The sequence below is a fragment of the Prionailurus bengalensis genome, chromosome B1 (assembly GCF_016509475.1).
Source record: "Prionailurus bengalensis isolate Pbe53 chromosome B1, Fcat_Pben_1.1_paternal_pri, whole genome shotgun sequence".
NCBI lineage: Eukaryota > Metazoa > Chordata > Mammalia > Carnivora > Felidae > Prionailurus > Prionailurus bengalensis.
In genome coordinates, this window is record NC_057344.1 from 173,400,760 (window position 1) to 173,418,631 (window position 17,872).

The following is a 17,872-nucleotide window of genomic DNA, read 5'->3' on the forward strand; positions in this document are numbered from 1 at the left end:
AAAAGACCTAGGCTCTGGTACTGGCCCTACTGCTAATTGGCTTTTTCGTCTTGGGTAAATCATTCCCTCCGATAGCCTCAGTTTTCCCTCTCCCTCTGTTATCCTAAGCTAAAAAGAAACACGCTAGACAATTGTAGTGAAGATTGAATGAGGTAAAACATGTGAAGACTCTGTGAAGACTACACAAATGTAAATTTGAAGTACTGTGCTTTAAAAAAGGAAGCTGAAGATAACTTTAACTTGCTGTGGAAAACAATGGTAGGAAGTCTACGTGGGCAGGAAGAGTGTTCTGCAGCCAGCTCTCCCTTACCTCTCGAGTTTCATGGCTAGACATGTGTGTTCTCATTTATTTTTTTACAGCTGATTGAGTTTTAGTCATTGTCCATTTGGATTGGGATTAATTTCAGCTTGATTGGATGGAGCTAGAGGGTATTATGCTCAGCAAAATAAGTCAGTCAGAGAAATACAAATACCATACGATTTCACTCATATGTGGAATTTAAGAAACAAAACAGGTGAACATAGGGGAAGGAGAAAAAAAAAAGAGAGGGGGAGGCAAACCAGAAGAGACTCTCAACTGTAGAGAACAAACTGAGGGTTGCTGGAGGGGGGGGGGACTGGGCTAAATGGGTGATGGGCACTAAGGAGGGCACTTGTTGGGATGAGCACTGGGTGTTGTATGTTAAGTGATGAATCACTAAATTCTATTCCTGAAACCAAAATAATAATAATAATAATAATAATAATAATTTCGGTTTGACTCATTGATTCATTTGTTTCATCTACTCAACACTTCTTTATGTTAGCATCCGGTTTTCTGCTAATTATAATTACTGCCCTTCCAGCTTGTTTAACATTCATTCATTTTCCACAAATATTTATTGGGTGTTTAAGATATGCAAACTTTACTGTTCATTGCTAAAAAAATATGTAACTATTATTTCATTAAAGTTTATTATGTGACTGCTACTTCTTTAATTTTTTTTTGAATCTTGAAACTCTGGGAAATGATATCCCTCATTAATCTTAGGTGAGAATTTCAATATTAACAAAAGTTCCCACCTTTCATAAAGAAAATTTTTACCTATCCTATTTTTAATGGTTCAAATTCATGTTTTCTATAGTTGGAATAGCTCAGTAATGATAATATTAAAATTTGTTTTAATGAATTTTCCTATTTTCTTTCCAACTGTTATGTTTTCAAATGATTCTGACAAATCTTTGTTCGTTATCAGTTTGTATAGTTTCAGGATTTCCCCATAGAAATCATGTAAAAGCTAAACTCTACTATATTTGTTCCTTCAAAAAAATGGTTTTAATATTGTTATAGAATTCTAATTTCAATGATAATATTACTAAATTCAACTAATGTTTGAGTCAGGATCTAAACCTGGCAACATAAAAGGAAAAAGGTCTAGAATAAACCTTATAATTAATTAAGCGAAGCATCTGTGGGTTTCCCCAGATATTAGAAGGGGCCTTAGAATAAATCAATATTAGTAAATTGATGCTTAACTGCAGTTCAATTTCCTTGCCCAAGGAGAACATTTGCATGCCAAGTCTGCAGAGGTTGGAATGATATTTTAAGCTTCCTGTTATTATTACATTAACAATCGTGATCTTGTTAGTAATTTTTTCATGCAAAAGGACCATATCTCAGAGTATAATTGAAGCTAAAATGGTCTGAGTGGATGACCTGAGGCCTTTCCTCAGGATTTAGGAATGAAGATTTAAAGACAGTCAACATAGAAAACACTCTGGAAATTACAAATAATACAATTATTACAATAACAAAAATAAGACAAGACCTTTTGGGCCCTGCAACAAAGGCAGATTTCCCATGAACTAAAGGAACCTGAAGTTTTAGGGCCACTCACTTATATGGGTCCCTATAGAATGTGCTAGGTGGGTTGGAAGCCAGGTTGTATTTAGAAGCATTTCTAGGTAAGTATTCCTTATGAATTCCCTGAAGAGACCTTGGAAAAAAAGGAATCTGAATCAAGCCCACAGTAACCTGTTGTAATATTGTTCTCATTCCAAATAAATGTTCACTCTTGTACCAACTTTCATGTCCATAATTTTTTTTCTTACAGATGGTCCCCCCGATTGTACATTTCAGGCCCATATAATATAGAACCATGCCTGGCCTCCAAGCCTCTTGAATGCAGAGACTGTACCTATTTTGTTTCCAGTGGTACCTATAGATGCCCAGAGAAAAGCCTGACACAGAATACTTGCTGAATGAATGCCCAGTATGGGTCAGCTAGTCAGCTGGTCACCTGACACACATTGTCGATAGTACAGCCCCTACAAGGCAGATTTAATTTTTACCATTTTAGAGAAGAAACTGAGGTTCACAGAGGCTGGACATTGGTGAAGCTAGGATTTGAACCCAGGCCTTTCTGGTCACTTTACTAAACCATCCTGCTTTCTATATGTCTGACTAGTTCTAAATTTTGAAGCACTCGGGGATTATCTGACATGAACCACAACATACTGTTTTAAAATTATATTTTCTTCCTGCTGTACTTGATTATAATTGATTAAAAGAACTGAACGGTCATAGAATGAAGGTATTGTATCCCACTCTTCCATGCTGAGAGGAAAATATCTATGTATGTGAAATTCAGTATCATCTAGAAAGGTCATGGAAAAAAATTTGGAGTTTTCAGAAAACCATGTAGCTGTCCAAGTGCCTGGCCCAGCATGGAACACGTCTGTATAATTCCCTGGGCTCCTTTCCTAGAACCAGCAAAGTTGGCATTAGATATTGTCCTCATTGGTGTCAGAAGCTAAATGAATCCTGAGGGACCACTTCTACACTTGACCGTCTTGATTGAGGATTGAGATCTTTACACCATTGTGAATGTTAGACCAAGAGGGCAGGGATGCTGTGGTTGTATAGCATTCGGTGCAGCACCATTTTCAAACAAATCATAATTAAATGGTCATTAAAGATTAGTGATTTTCATGATCAAATAAACAGTGATTAAATTACAGAACCATAGAAAATTAATAGTGTAAATAGTAATAAGAACCAACATGTATCCAGGGCCAGATATGCTGAGCACTGTTCTAAGTGCTTCCCATGTACTATCTCATTTAATCTTTATTTAGGAGAATTAAGGTAGGTACAATTAGCATTCCCACTTTAGAGGCGAGGAGACCAATGGATGGGGAGGTTAAATGACTTGTCTAGTTTCAGAAACCAAGTCAAGCCCACACTGTGTTTCTCCAAGTTCTGGGCTCTTGCCTGCTAACTAGAGGTAGGGGATGGACCTTACAGGTCCCTTGATCCAATCTGCAAATATCTTCTATATAGATGAGATGCTGAAACCCAAGATGTAAGTGACTTGCCCAATGTCTCAGTGGCAAAGCTAGGATTGGAACTGAGTCTTTCAGCTTTCTCCGTCACTGTCATTTCCAGGACATTACATGCATTAAATTATATGCCTTTGAAGCATACTTTTATGCTTTAGACCCAAAGGTGATTGAACAGGCTGAGACAATGCTAGGGGTATGTAACAGACAAGGCACAAAAACAAGGACCAGTACACTGTGAAACCCATGGGACAGTTTTTTGGGTGCCAGTAACACTGTAAGGAAAGAGGCAAACTGGGAGTCGTGGTTTTGATTACACCTTCATCCAGCCTCACCAGCCGGGGCACCATATCACTACCTAATTAAACAGTGAATTCATTAGCATTACCTTCTGTTTATTTTTTTTTTTCCCTTAGAGAAATCATACACGTTAGCAAAAGCAAATTTCAATAAATTGTTTTATCTTTTTCCTTTAACCTACGGCTATTTTATCTTTTTCTTCACTCTCCATTCATTCACGTTGATTAATTACTTAAATTCAAGTCTACAAATACTTATTTAACAAATACAAGGCACTTGGTGGGCATTTAGAAAAAACATTAACAAGACAACTCCTGCCTTCAGATGAAGTATAACTTCTTTTTTTTTTTATGTTTTACTTATTTTTGAGAGAGTGCAAGCAGGGGAGGGGCAGAGAGAGAAAGACAGAGGATCTGAAGCGGGCTCTGTGCTGACAGCAGTGAGCCTGATGTGGGGCTTGAACTCATTAACCGTGAGATCATGACCTGAGCAGAAGTCAGACGCTCAACGGACTGAGCCACCCAGGTGCCCTGAAGTATAACTTCTAATAGGAAAGAGAAGTACTGAAATAAGTAGATAAAAGCAGTATACTTTTGGGCCGCCTGGGTGGCATAGTTGGTTGGGCATCCAACTTAGGCTCAGGTCATGATTTCACGGTTAGTGGGTTTGAGGCCTGAATCCGGCTCTGTGCTGACGACTCAGAGCCTAGAGCCTGCTTCAGGTTCTGTGTCTCCCTCTCTCACTATCCCTCCCCTACTCGTACTCTGTTGCTCTCTCTCTCTCTCTCTCTCTCTCTCAAAAGTAAATAAACATTAAAAAAAAAGCAGTATACTTTTGCATTTCAATTAATCAGAAATGATAACTGAAACTTAGTATAATAATATGATGCGAATTTTGTGAAAAAAATGTGACTTTACATATGTGTTTATATACACCTAGGAAAGTATGTGGATAATGAGCAAGCTGCTAGCAGTTGTTACTTCTGGGGTGTGGGGTTAGGGTATAAGAGGAGACTTTCCATTTTTGACTTTGACTTATGTCTTTCTGTATTGTTTGAATGTTTTGCAGTAAAAATGCATAATATTTCTAATTTTAAAAAGTCAAGAGAATTGGTTGAAACAAATGGTTTCTGTCAGTGTATTTAATTGCTCTAAGCTATTACTCTAGTTTCTCCAAAGTTCCAAAATTCTCATGGGAAAAACCGAAACTTATAAAAAGTTCAGTTATTCTGGATTTTATTATCTATTAAATAATGCCTTTTTACTCCATAATAATAAATGTTGATATTCAAAGGTAAGAGCAGAAGACATACAATATATATGTGATTAACATGAAAGAAGAACTGAGAGCAGTAAACCTCAGCCCCCCGTTTTTTAAGACTCAGTCACATAATCAAGATATGACACTATGAAGAACCCATCAATATACTCTCCAAAATACTAAAAGATTTGGTTTTCCCCAGCCTCAAGACTTCCCCCAAACATTTTCAGGCAGATCACCCAGAAACCACTTTAATTACTTCTGTGATTCACTCTTTACTGGTTAGTAAGTTTGGGAGTTCTGATCTATTCTTAGCATTCCTACTGCTTTTCAGCGACAGAATCGCTAATGTCTGTTTAATGACCCTCTTTTCTTTTAACATAGACTAAATGACTTGTCAGTTTTCTCAGTAAGATTTTTTACACTAATGCAAAGCTTTCCTCGGTTCATTTTTTTCCATCATATCCAGCACCGTTTTGATCGCTTACAGTATTTTCTGATCTCTGGCTTCCTTTTCCATGTATGAGAGTGTTCACATCAAACCAAGCTGTTTAAATATGATCACAATGTTATTCTCTGAACACTTATAATTACATTTACTTAAACTCTTGTTAATCATTCACTGAAGTATAACTTTTTCTACTGAACGATTAGAGAAAGTAAATATTGGGGTGCCTGGGTGGCTCAGTCAGTTAAGCGACCAACTTCGGCTCAGGTCATGATCTTGTGGTCTTTGAGTTCGAGCCCCGCGTCAGGTTCTGTGTTGACAGCCTGGAGCCTGCTTAGGATTCTGTGTCTCCCTCTCTCTCTGCTCACACTCTGTCTCTCTCTTTTTCTCTCAAAAATAAAAAATAAACATTTAAAAGAAAAAGTAAATATTACTCTCTTGAAGATTTTAGAATACCAATTGTCTTCTACAAATAGGTTTTTTTACATGACTCCTATCTGACAATGGTATTTTGAGTATAGAAGCTGTCTTTGGCAATTCTTATGTATAAGCAGTTTTCATCTTTGTATTCAAATTTGATTAGAAATGCCTGTAAGAATGCCAATCTTAACTTGTTTGATCATTATTTCCTATATTTTGTTAGAAGTGTCTTAGACGCTAATGGGATTATCGTATAGGTACTATGCATTAGCTAATTAAATGAATAATTGTGTTAAGATGTATTAAACTGTACGAGGTGCCTGGGAGGCTCAGACGGTTAAGTGTCCAACTTTGGCCCAGGTCATGATCTCACGGCTCATGAGTTCGAGCCCCGTGACTGTGCTGACAGCTCAGAACCTGGAGCCTGCTTGGGACTCTGTGTATGTCTGCCTCTCTGCCCCTCCCCTGCTCGTACTCTGTCTCTCTGTCTCTCTGTCTCTCTCAAAAATGAATAAACATTAAAAAAATTTTTTATTAAACTTCAAATGGTTTTGCCAAGGGCACACACATGTGATTTAACATTACTTCAATGGGACACTAAAGTTTTGAGCAAATAAAACATTAAAATCATGGAAACACATGGAAAACCTTATGGTTAATGTATGAGTCAGGGATAAATTGTTCATAGATTTTGTGGACAAATAAAATATGTGGATGGATGGTTCTGGTCTTTAAAAAGGCAAAGTGAAGTTAAATATCTGTGAGTCAGCATCAACGCAAGTGACCGCCATGGGTTTTAAGACTATGAATTGTTCTTTTCCATTGAAGCCAGGTAGCTGATTCATGTCATTAAACCTTGTTAGCTTGGATTCAGATGGATAAGATTTGAATTTTGGTTCTGTCAATTATTACGGAGTAAAAATCACATACAACCTCAGAGAAACTTCTCCGGGCTTCTGCGTCACCAACTGTAAAATGACTATGAGAGTACCTACCTGGCAGAGTTGATGTACAAATCAAATGAGACAATGTATGAAAAGTACCTAGTATAGTTTCAGACACTACGGTAGGTATGCGGTATTCTTCTTATAATAATGATTAAGAATAGTATGATAGAGCAGTGCCTGGGTGGCTCAGTCAAACATCTGACTCTTGGTTTTGGCTCAGGTCATGATCTCATGGTTCATGGGTTTGAGCCCTACATGGGACTCTGTGCTGACAGTGTGGAGCCTGCTTGGGATATTCTCTCTCCCTCTCTCTCTCTCCCTCTCTCTCTCTCCCTCTCTCTCTCTCCATCTCTCTCTCTCTCTCTCTCTCCCCCCCGTCTCTCTGCTCCTCACTCTCTCTCAAAATAAATTAACAAACTTAAAAAAAAAAAAAGAATAGTATGATAGAGGGGCACCTGGGTGGTTCAGTCAGTCAAACATCCAAATTCAGCTCAGGTCATGATCTTATGGTTCGCGAATTTGAGCCCCACGTTGGGCTCTGCGCTGACAGTGCGAAGCCTGCTTGGGATTCTCTCTCTCCCTGTCTCTCAAAATAAATAAATAAACTTAAAAAAAAATAGTAAGATAGAATGTCAAAAACTTATCTGCAATAATTCTCTTAATTCTCCACTTTACTGTAAGAATTAAGACCAACCTCTTCCCCCATTCCTGTGTCCTTTTTTTGTTCATTTTGTGTGGGACAGGAAAGTGGTGGAAGGTAGCAAGTAACAAGGCTTTTTTCTTTTCAACCTTTTTTTCTGTCCTTCATTGACAGAAAACTTTGGGCTGGTTTTTTAACCATAGATTTAGCAAAAATTAATTAAAAAAATTTTTTTAAATGTTTATTTACTTTTGAGAGAGAGAGAGAGATAGAGGGCGAGTGGGGGAGGGGCAGAGAGAGAGACACACACACAGAATCTGAAGCAGGCTCCAGGCTCCGAGCTGTCAGCACAGAGCCCGAGTTGGGGCTCGAACTCATGAGCTATGAGATCATGACCTGAGCTGAAGTTGGATGCTTAATGGACTCAGCCACCCAGGCGCCCCCAAAATTACTTTTGGTATTTTGTTGTCTTGTAACCCAACTTTAACAAGGGAGTTTTTAAACATTCCTTTATTTTTCTCATGGAAAAAAATCATTTCAGATGATCATTAGAGATTTTGTTTCTATCTGACCAAGATAAGCTAAAGAAGGCTCCTGCTAGTATTTCCATTTCAAAATATCACACTTAGCCTTCAAGATATTGGTGGGGATTTGGGCAGAAGAGGCTTAAAAGTGACAATTTTTATCTGTTTAAATGTGCCTGTGAAACACTGCAGCTTTCTTGTTCAAGAAAGTAGTTGCCGTGTTCTGTTGGAAAGAAGGCTTAGTTATTAATCATGTGAATGGTGGCCTTTCATAGCTGTTTTTTGAGTTTTAACACTAAATTTTGGTTAAGAAGTGTATTATATAAAGATAATTGTTGTCTTTTAAAATATAAAATCATCTCTTTACTAATAGTGGAAATTTTCATAACATATAAAAATAGAAGAATATAGTGAACCCTCATGAGCACATCACTCAGCTTTAAGTGTTGTCAATATTCTGCAGCTTGTTTCAAGGTGGGTTTTTAATGTAAAATTTTTTTGATGTTCATTTATTTATTTTTGAGAGATACAGAGAGAGCAGGGCAGGGGTGGAGACAGATGGAGACAGAGAATCCCAAGTAGTATCCACACTATCAGCACAGAGCCTGATGTGGGGCTCGAACTCACGAGTTGTGAGATCATGACCTGAGCCCAAACCAAGAGTCGGAGACTTAACCAACTGAGCCACCCAGGGTCCCTTGATGTAAAATTTTTAATAGAAACAAGCATAGATAATTGATTTGCATATTCTGAAAAGACTATGTGTTTATGCCAGAATCCGTATTGGTGTGTGTGTATGCATGTGCGTGTGTGTGTGTGTGTGTGTGTGTGTGTGGTGTGTTTGTGTGTCTGAAATCAACTTTTATTCAATTGCAATTTTAAATCCTTTCTGGGGAAAAAAAATCCTTTCTGGAACAAGGTAGATCTTCCTTAAATAGAAAATAATCAGTTGAATTATTTATTGATACCTAATGCATACCCAGCCTTGTATGAACTTTTCTGAGGGAACAATGGCCAAGAAATGCTAAGACAATGTTCCTCAAAGAGGTAGAAAAATAGGGACTAAATCAAATCTTATCCCAGGCTCAGAAACAAGTAGGTGAGGCCTTGACCTCGAGCAGAGTTTCCCAACATTTCTTGTCCTGAAAGCCTCTTTCATAGTATTAAGCAATCTCTTGAACCCCTGAGGAATTTAAAAAATAATTTCATCATTTCTGTGTAATATACAAAAAAGTGTTGACATACATTTTATTTTATATAAGCCTATTTTATTAAAAATTGTGTTGGAAAGTATCTCAATTCTGTATCTCAAGGCCAAAGTTGAGTTAACTCTTGAAGGAAATTACATTGAACTTGTATCAAACTCAGCTGCTTTGATTCAGCAAGCCACAACAGTTTAAAAAAAAGGATATCAGAAAATCTGGGGATAGTATCTATGTTTCTGAAAAAGGAACAGTTCAGCAGACTGATGATCTAAGCTGGACAGATCTAAGTTGTCCAGCTACAGAAATAGCAAGATGTCGGATGATTTTTTAGACTTATTTGTAGTATTTTAAAGATGCAATAAAAGCTGTATTGATTGGAGCTTTTTCTTGAAGCAATAACATAAAAAAGAAAGTTTATTTCAAATAAATTGAAAATATTCAAAAATAAATTACGAATATTTAAGGTGCTCATGTACATAAACATAAATTTTGGCATTCTCCCATTTAATAACCATACATTATTCAAATTATTTTAATTACACAAGAAAAAGCATTTTATGTCACGTTTTTAAATGGCGCACTCTGTTTGGTTTTAGGACCAAATGTATTACAGTGGTATTTTCCAAGTCTGGTACACCTACCTCTTTTTGTATGGGAGGTGACATTAGGTGTAACAAAGAAGAAAGTTTTCTGTTTTCAATGTTACATATTTATTTGAAGGGCATTTGAAAATACTTATCTCATGTATAGTAAGGATAAATTTTTCTTTCAAAATAAACATTTTAAGGAAAAACATTTTAGTAAATAATAGTACATGTGGCACTTGGATATGCAAACAAACAAAAAACCAGCAAAAAAAAAAAAAGCCAACATGAAGTGATACACAAAAAAGCAAACTTTGTGAAACAAGATGTTGTGGCATCAAAAGTGGATAAAAGTTGCTTACGTAACGCTTGTTTGAATTCTCGAATTTTGCTTTTCAAAAAGTACATTTAATGTTTTTTTTGTAAATAACTATGTAAGAGAAATGGTCTGGGGCAGTTTTTACAAGTATTTCGCAAGTAATGCAAAGCTAGCAGAGATAGTCTCTAGTCTCAATGTGTGAAAAGCCAAACTAGACATAAATTAATATAGAGTTTATGTATGCAACTTACAGTTCTGGTGAAAATCATGAAGCGATTTTATGTCCCTCATACTAATTATATTTCAACGTCCTTGCTCTTTCTGCTTCATGTTTTTAACCAATTGTCTATTACAGGTTTACAGGAGAAGGAAAGGAGAAGAATTTTGCCTCCCACTTGTTGGGGACATTTGACAATGTCCGGAGACAATTTTGGTGTCACAACCCCGAGGACAAGGGTACTACTGTCATCTCTCTAGTGGGTAGAGGCCAGGGATACTGCTAAACATTCTACAAAGCACACGAAAGCCCACCACAAAAAGAATTATTTGGCCCCAAATGTCAATAGCACTGAGGCTGAGAAATCCTGATACTACGTAAACAGTACATGTCTATGAAAGATAAAAATTTAAGGCAATGAAGTCAAAACTATCATGGAAGCTATTTGGTGGAGTAGTAAACTGAATGACTTGCCATCTTATGAGCAAAGTCATCTTCCCCAACCTCTGGGCATGTTTACTCAGAGGTTCTAGATGTTCCCTTTTAAGGGGGAGAGGGACCTACAAATTTAAATTATTATGCATATTTATTGACTTAAAAGTAGAAAGAAAACAGACACCTTAACCATCTTTACTAATGTGAAACCTTGAAGCTTTGCTGATCTGAGGGATGAGAGCAATAGGCCACACAGGCTGGGATCCGTCTCTGGGACTTTAAAAATTGAACTTGAAAGAGAGAAATCTTTCCTCTACAAAGGAGAGAATGATGCCGAACCCCAAGAAGAGAAGGTTGTGAGAGATCCGAGACAAAGGGCTTCTGACAGTGTCCTCATTACTGGATCCATTCATCCCTGTGATTTGGTTACTGGGCCAGGAAATTGCTCATTTTTGCTTAAGTCAACTTGAATTAGGTTTCTGTCACTCACAACCAAAAAGTCCTGACTGATATACCAGTGGATTAACATAGGCAATATTTCAAGAATTAGTAATAATGCAACAAAATATGAGTTTTGAACTTGACATTGGCTCTTTGATTACAAGGTTTAAGAAAGAAATCCTAAACTACTCACTCAAAAAACATTTCTACCTCGCATGTACCTAATCCTAATATTCTGTGTTGGGTGCTAGAAACACAAAGACAAATAAAGAATAGCCTCTCCTTTCAAGGAGCTCTCAGGCTCCTTGGGGAGACAGAAGAGCACCACATGCTATGAGTGCTACGGTAGCAGCAAGCACATCTTATTATAGGAGCCCTTAGAAGGGACAACAACCTTAGCAGGTCAAGAATAACTTAGAGGTGGTGACTGCCTAAACTGAATCTTGAAGGACATTAGATGGGTAAAGTAGAGAGTACAAAGGGCATTCTCTCTGGATAGAATGCTAGTAAAGGCTGAATGGGGAGGACTAGTAAGGTACAATCAAAACACTCCTAGTGTATTATCATGGAGCATGGGATGGGAGGGGTTGGCGTTAGTGATGGAGATGGGAGAGTGGCCAGGAAGGACGCGGGAATGCAGGCCAGGGGTTGGATGTCTTGGTGGAAAATCAGGACGTTAATCCTAAAAGCTTTGGGGAGCCACTTCCTAGATTTTATGCAGGGGTGCAGCATGATGCCTGTTGGAAATGATCACTCTGTGGTAAAGCAGGGATAATAACAGGTATCTGGCAAGGTTGCTGCCGAAGTTATACATAATATTTAAAGCCATGACTACCATGCTTAGAGATGGTCAGTCAAAAGACGTACTCTCTTTCTTTTCCAAATATTGTCCAAAAGTCAGAATGGAGCGTCCATTAGTAGGTGTGATTACGACAAATTTTTACCCAAGGCTTAGGCTCACTCTAAGGTAATCACCAAATCTGCAATGAAGTGGGAATTTAAATTCCAGGTCAGTCTCAGGACTGACTAGGCCATTCAGGTTCCCTGTAAACCAGGACAATGCAGACTGAAATGGAGTTTCCAAGGTTATTCTGGCACTAGAAAACCCCAACAGCCACAGTGAAATCTTTTCAAAGTCTGAGGAGTAGGAAATAAAATGATCTATAACCACCCATGAGTTTACTTTCGTATTAGGCTTTCTTAAAACTCAGTAAGATGTGTTAACTTGGACTAAAAACTAATCCTCAGGAATACTTCTGGGTCACAGATGGCAGAGTAAGGAAGAAATACTTCATTGCAACATAAAATATCAAATTAATCTTTTTCACGTTAAAGGAAGAACAGAGAAGGAACAGTGGAAAAAATGAGTTCACCTCAGGCTACCAAACCATTGCAAGATTTCTCTCTGGAGCTATATGTCACTGGGTTATGAAGCATATTTCACTTTCTGACTGATTTTAAAGGACCTCTTACCCTCCTTATTTAAGTCAGTGATTTAGAAATTTTAAAGAGATAGAAGAAATTATTTGGAAAACACAATAATTACAAAATGTAATCCCTCAATTTAAAACAATGAAATTTATTTCACTACCAGAGAGTGCTGATTTTGTGTTTAAGGCAGAGTGTGTCTCAAATTAGGGGAAAATGAAAAACATCTGAAAATATAGCATTTCATATGCTAAGTTTGTAAGCAATGCCTGTTTGTTAGTTACAACTTTTCCTGTGTATTTTTTATCAGATAGCCAGTTTTTAAGGCCTTAAATTAACCACCAAAACAGATTTTTCATGAAAATTCCAATTGTTAACATTTTCCAGGCACACCGAAAACTTCAACAACTGAGAACATTTTTCTTTATAAACAAGTTAAATAATCATATGTGTGCATGTATTTGTGTAGAAAACTTTAAAAAGACTATATAAGAAACCATCAACAGTAGCTTCCTCAAGGTTTAGATTGCCAGGTGGAGAGGGAGAGATGAATTTAACTTTTTCCACTTTATAAACTTTGGTACAATCTGATGTTTCTTAATCTTCACAAGCATATAGTATACATGAATGCTTAAATTTTAATAATTTAAAGAACTAGATAAAAGGAATATTTTTCTAACTTATATATGCATAATCTTCATAGTTAATAGCTGTAAGTTTTCTCCCCTTTAAGGTCTTATTTGCCAAATCACAGTATAGCCCCACAGTAATGTTCTATATACAACCCTAACCAAAGATTTGTAAATGATCTTGAAATCATAATGCAATCAGTTTACTGCCAAGGCAGATGCAACAGAACTATAGTATGACACACATATATAATAGCCCAGAAAGTTCAAAAAGATAAGAAGGGTGGGCAGATATTTTTGTAAGCGCAAATTTAGACACAGAACAAATTTTATGTTCCTAAACATTTTTCTACTCCTATACATTTCACATTTGATTGTTAAAAATCAAAATACTTCTCCTAGCACATTATTAAACACTATTAACAAAGTTGTTTTCATTTTTAAATGTAGCAGGTGTCCAGAGTAATTTATTTTTCCCAAGGAACCCATTTGACTCAAAAAGTTAAACCTGATTCTAGACGTTAGCCTCAATGTGAGGTGAAGTCTCTTCAAAATCTCTGAAAGATTGCTCTTTTAAAAACATTCTTAATGAAAACATTTCATGTTTAATTATGTTGTCATTTATAAATTAATTCATTTAATCCCACTAAGCTTCAGTTTCCTCATCTTTAAAATGGGAATACTAATAGGACCTTGTTCATGAAGTTATCACAAGGATTAAATGTGATAATGCATGCAGAATGCTTAATATGGTCTGTGGTACAGAGTAAGCATCCAACCAATATTTGCTATTTTTTTGCTTACATTTTCAGCATTGTTTTAGTAATTTTCAGATTTCCCAACGTTAACGGTAGCTTTTAAAACATACTAAGTAGAGCATAGTCTTCCCAGTTTTTATATTACTAGTTTAATTTTAACTCTTAGAACAGTTAACCTCATCTTTTCTGTAACACAGATAAAACCACTGTGAAGTACATTTGTCTCAATTCCTGTATTTAATATGTATCAGTTAGCTAACCTGTATCTAGCTTATTATTGCTAGGTATCACTAAGAATAGCAATACTAACAACAAATATTTATTGGACATGGTCATGCCTTAAAAGAATCCTGAAATGGTTGCATATTTTCAGAAAAGGTTTCAGCATTTAGATTTCTAAAGTACTGGTTTTTCATACAATGAAAGTGAACTCATATTCTCACACTGTATACTTGCAGATTTTGAGTTAAAACATTTTTAAAGGGCAACATTTACGGAAAACAATCAGCTTAATCCATTACTAAGAGCCTAAATAAATAAAACACGACCTTAAATATGAAATTTGAGGATAGAACTTATGAGTTAGGCTAAAATTAGTTGAATTGATATTAACGAAAATAATTATTTAAACAGGAGATACATTTCTTAGTGATTCTCTTTAACTCCTGCTCCTTAACATTCTGAAGCTATAACATGAAGCCAGCCGTACAGTACCTTGATGAGGTTGTGTCCCACAGAGTAGACAGCTGCTAAGTTTCCCTTCTCTCCAGGCGCATGCAGACCTGTACCATACCCATGCCAAGCAACTAGATATGGATTATGAATTGTAATCCAATATTTGACACGGTCCCCAAACGTCTGGAAACAGTAGGTGGCATAGTCATTGAAAATATCTATTATGGTTTCATTTTTCCACCCCCCATATTTTTCTTGTAGGGCCAAAGGCAAATCCCAATGATACAAAGTAACTATCGGTTGAATGTTTCTAAGTACTAGAGCATCAAGAAGAGCATTGTAATACTGGAGACCTTTCGCATTGGCAACTGCTGCTATTCCATCGGGGAAAAGCCTTGGCCAGGAAATTGAAAATTGATAAAAAGAAACTCCAATAAAATCCAGGGCTGATAAGTCTTTTTCCAGAAAAATGTAACTGTCACTGGAACTGTCCGTGCCGTTGACATTTTTAAGGTGTGTTTGGATGAAATGATCCCATATAGAGGGTCCTTTTCCATCTGTCTTCCAATTCCCTTCCACTTGAAATGCTCCAGTCCCAACACCCCAAAGAAAGTTTTTAGGAAAAGTGTCATAGAGAAACAGCTGACTTTCATTTACCGGGCTAAAATGAGGATTTTTAGACCACACAGCTCTGCCGTCTCCAGAGAATCCAGTAACAGCTCGCAGGAGAATAAATGCTGACAGGATGGCAGATCTTTGCAGTCCCCGGTTGCACATTGTTTTCCGATAGTGTATGTTTCTTTCATCGGTGCTGAAGAAAAATCCATTCATTCCCTGGAGATCCAGCCGCACAGCCGGACTTCATTTGCCACTAACTGCTCGCCTGTCTTATCAACGCTTCAGTAAAAGCTTGTGATTGTAAACCTCTGTCAATGATTAGCTTGAACTGTGAGACTTAGGATGGGCCACGGAGAGCAACGTAATTTGAGGGAGGTGGCTCTCCTACGCTCCCCAACACATTTCATTCTCTCTTACTATGGGAAAGATTATATGAAAACACATCACTGACCGTAGTTTGCGTAACGAAAACATGTATAAGCAATGAATAAAAATGCCATATTCTCTTTGTAGCCTTTCATATTGACCCAAATCTTTTCTGAATGTTTTGAACATTACTGAAAAAAATATATACCTTTTCTAGTTTTATATTTTTTGAGTGGTAATTTTATTCTTTCGCGTTTCAGGAGAAGCAATACAAATAAGGAGCATTCCTATAAGCTTATAATGCGGAACTAAAAAATAAAATAAGATATCACACTTCTACCAAAATTATAACACATTGAAGAATAACATTATCAAGTGCTACCTATTTTAAGAAAATTATAAAAATGTATCAATACATTTGAAAGAAAACGAATGAAGAAATATATAGCTCTTTCTAAATGGAAACACTGAATTCTTTCCAACTTAATTTATAAATTTAAATGTACTTTCAACCAATATCCTCTAAACCCCAAATTTTACTCCAACAAAATTATATGAAAGTTTGCTTGAAGAATAAATAGGCAATAATTACAAATAAAGAAAAGAAAAAGAAAATAGCGAAGGCATAGACTACCTTTACATATGAAAACATTAAAAAAAAAGATAACTTAAATAACATGAATCTGGTATAGGAATAAATAGAAAGAAAATACTGTACAGAATCTATAGTTTCCAGATAAAACTTTTTAAAAAATGTATTCTTTTAAATATTTGAGATATCCCATAATAATGAAAGAGTGGTTAACAGTTTGGCCTCTGGAATTAGACTGCCTGAGTTTAAATATAGCTGTGTGACTAGAAACAAATTATGTAACCTTTCTGCACCCCAGTTTCTTGTTATGTAAAAAAAGGCACAATACGGGTATCTACTGCATGGATAATTGTGAGAATTAAATGAGTTAATACATGTAAAGCACTTAGAAGACACACTGACACTTAGTAAGTGCTCAATAAACATTATTCTTATTTCTTTGTGAAAAGGAGGATTATTCAGAAAGTGATGCTAAGATTTAGCATAATAGACACTATGTTCTGGCTCCTGCCCACATTTTAAACTTCATTTCTCTTCACTTAACTACATGTAGTACCCTGCCCTTCAGCCATAACAAATAATATTACTAAGTTGGACACACGTTAAGCCCTTATATCCTGTGCCTTGGTACGCATGCTCTCTGCATAGGATGTGTTTCCCCCTTCATCTAGCTCATGTCAACATGTTCTTCAAAACTGCAGCACCTTTTCCGGCAAGTCTTTCTGGCTTCCCAGTTTGTTTTGACTTATTTATTTATTTAAATTTTAAAAATTTACAGTTTATTAGTCCTCTTGTGAAAAAAGTCCTCTTGCACAATCACTGCAGATAAAGTCACTGCAGAATCTTTACTCCTGGGTCTGATCTCCAGCTCACTTTTGTCAGCACCAACACTGGCCTTTGCAGTCCACCTGACTTTCTTCATTCTATTCTTGTGTTCCTTTCACTGTTTCCTTGATGTCTGTTTCTTCTCATAGAGGCCATGTCTTGCAAGTCTGCCTGGGTTCATTTTTGGAAGTGTAATCCAAGAAATCATAAATCATGCTGAAGCCAGTTGTCTTGCCATCACCAAAATAGGCTCTGGATCCAAATCCAAATATAATATCTGGTGTCATCTGGTCTTGTGCATTTTGGGTGGTTTTTCATGAATTTCTGTCTTACGTACTGTTGCATTCTCGGGGTAAAGTAGTTGGTTGGTCATGAACTTCCTGGTCTGGATATTTACCATGTTGCTCATGATGGTGGTTGATCCTCAGGCAGCCAGAGAGGAAATAAGACAGTTTGATCTGATATGGATGTATCTCTTTGTTCCGTGTTCCCATCGCAATCCATACTTTCTCTGTTATGACATTTATCACACAATACATTTATCTATAACCTCTTTTTGACTTTAATTTCTCTCTCAGTCTCTCTTTTTTAAAAACAAGGACCATAACTGTTTGGTCCCAATAGAATATTTGGGGCCTATTAGTTACTAGACTTGAATGAACGTGCCTGTAGTATAGTATGCATACGTCTATCACTGCATTTATCACATGATCCTGGGATGGTTTGTCTCCTCTCCCAGACAGTAAGAGTATCTCTTATCTAAATTTTTATCATCACTTATCTAAGTAAATGCTTAATCATTGTATATGGAATGAATGGAGTTGATGGAATCAATTCACTATTTCTAAAATATTTTTTCCAGATTTATTGAGATACAACTGACATAGAACATTGTATTACTTTAATATGTACAGCATAAT

At 36.6% G+C, this 17,872-nt stretch overlaps 1 protein-coding gene across 1 annotated transcript in view; it reads right to left on the bottom strand.

Annotated features, from left to right (window-relative positions):
- KLB (klotho beta) overlaps window positions 1–15,491 on the bottom strand; it is a 34,911-nt gene extending 19,420 nt beyond the window's left edge. The window contains 2 exon segments of the mRNA XM_043553256.1: window positions 14,591–15,370; window positions 15,372–15,491. Of these exon segments, the coding sequence (XP_043409191.1) occupies window positions 14,591–15,370; window positions 15,372–15,416 (825 nt within the window). The 5' untranslated portion in view covers window positions 15,417–15,491.
- Between the last annotated feature and the right edge of the window lie 2,381 nt (window positions 15,492–17,872).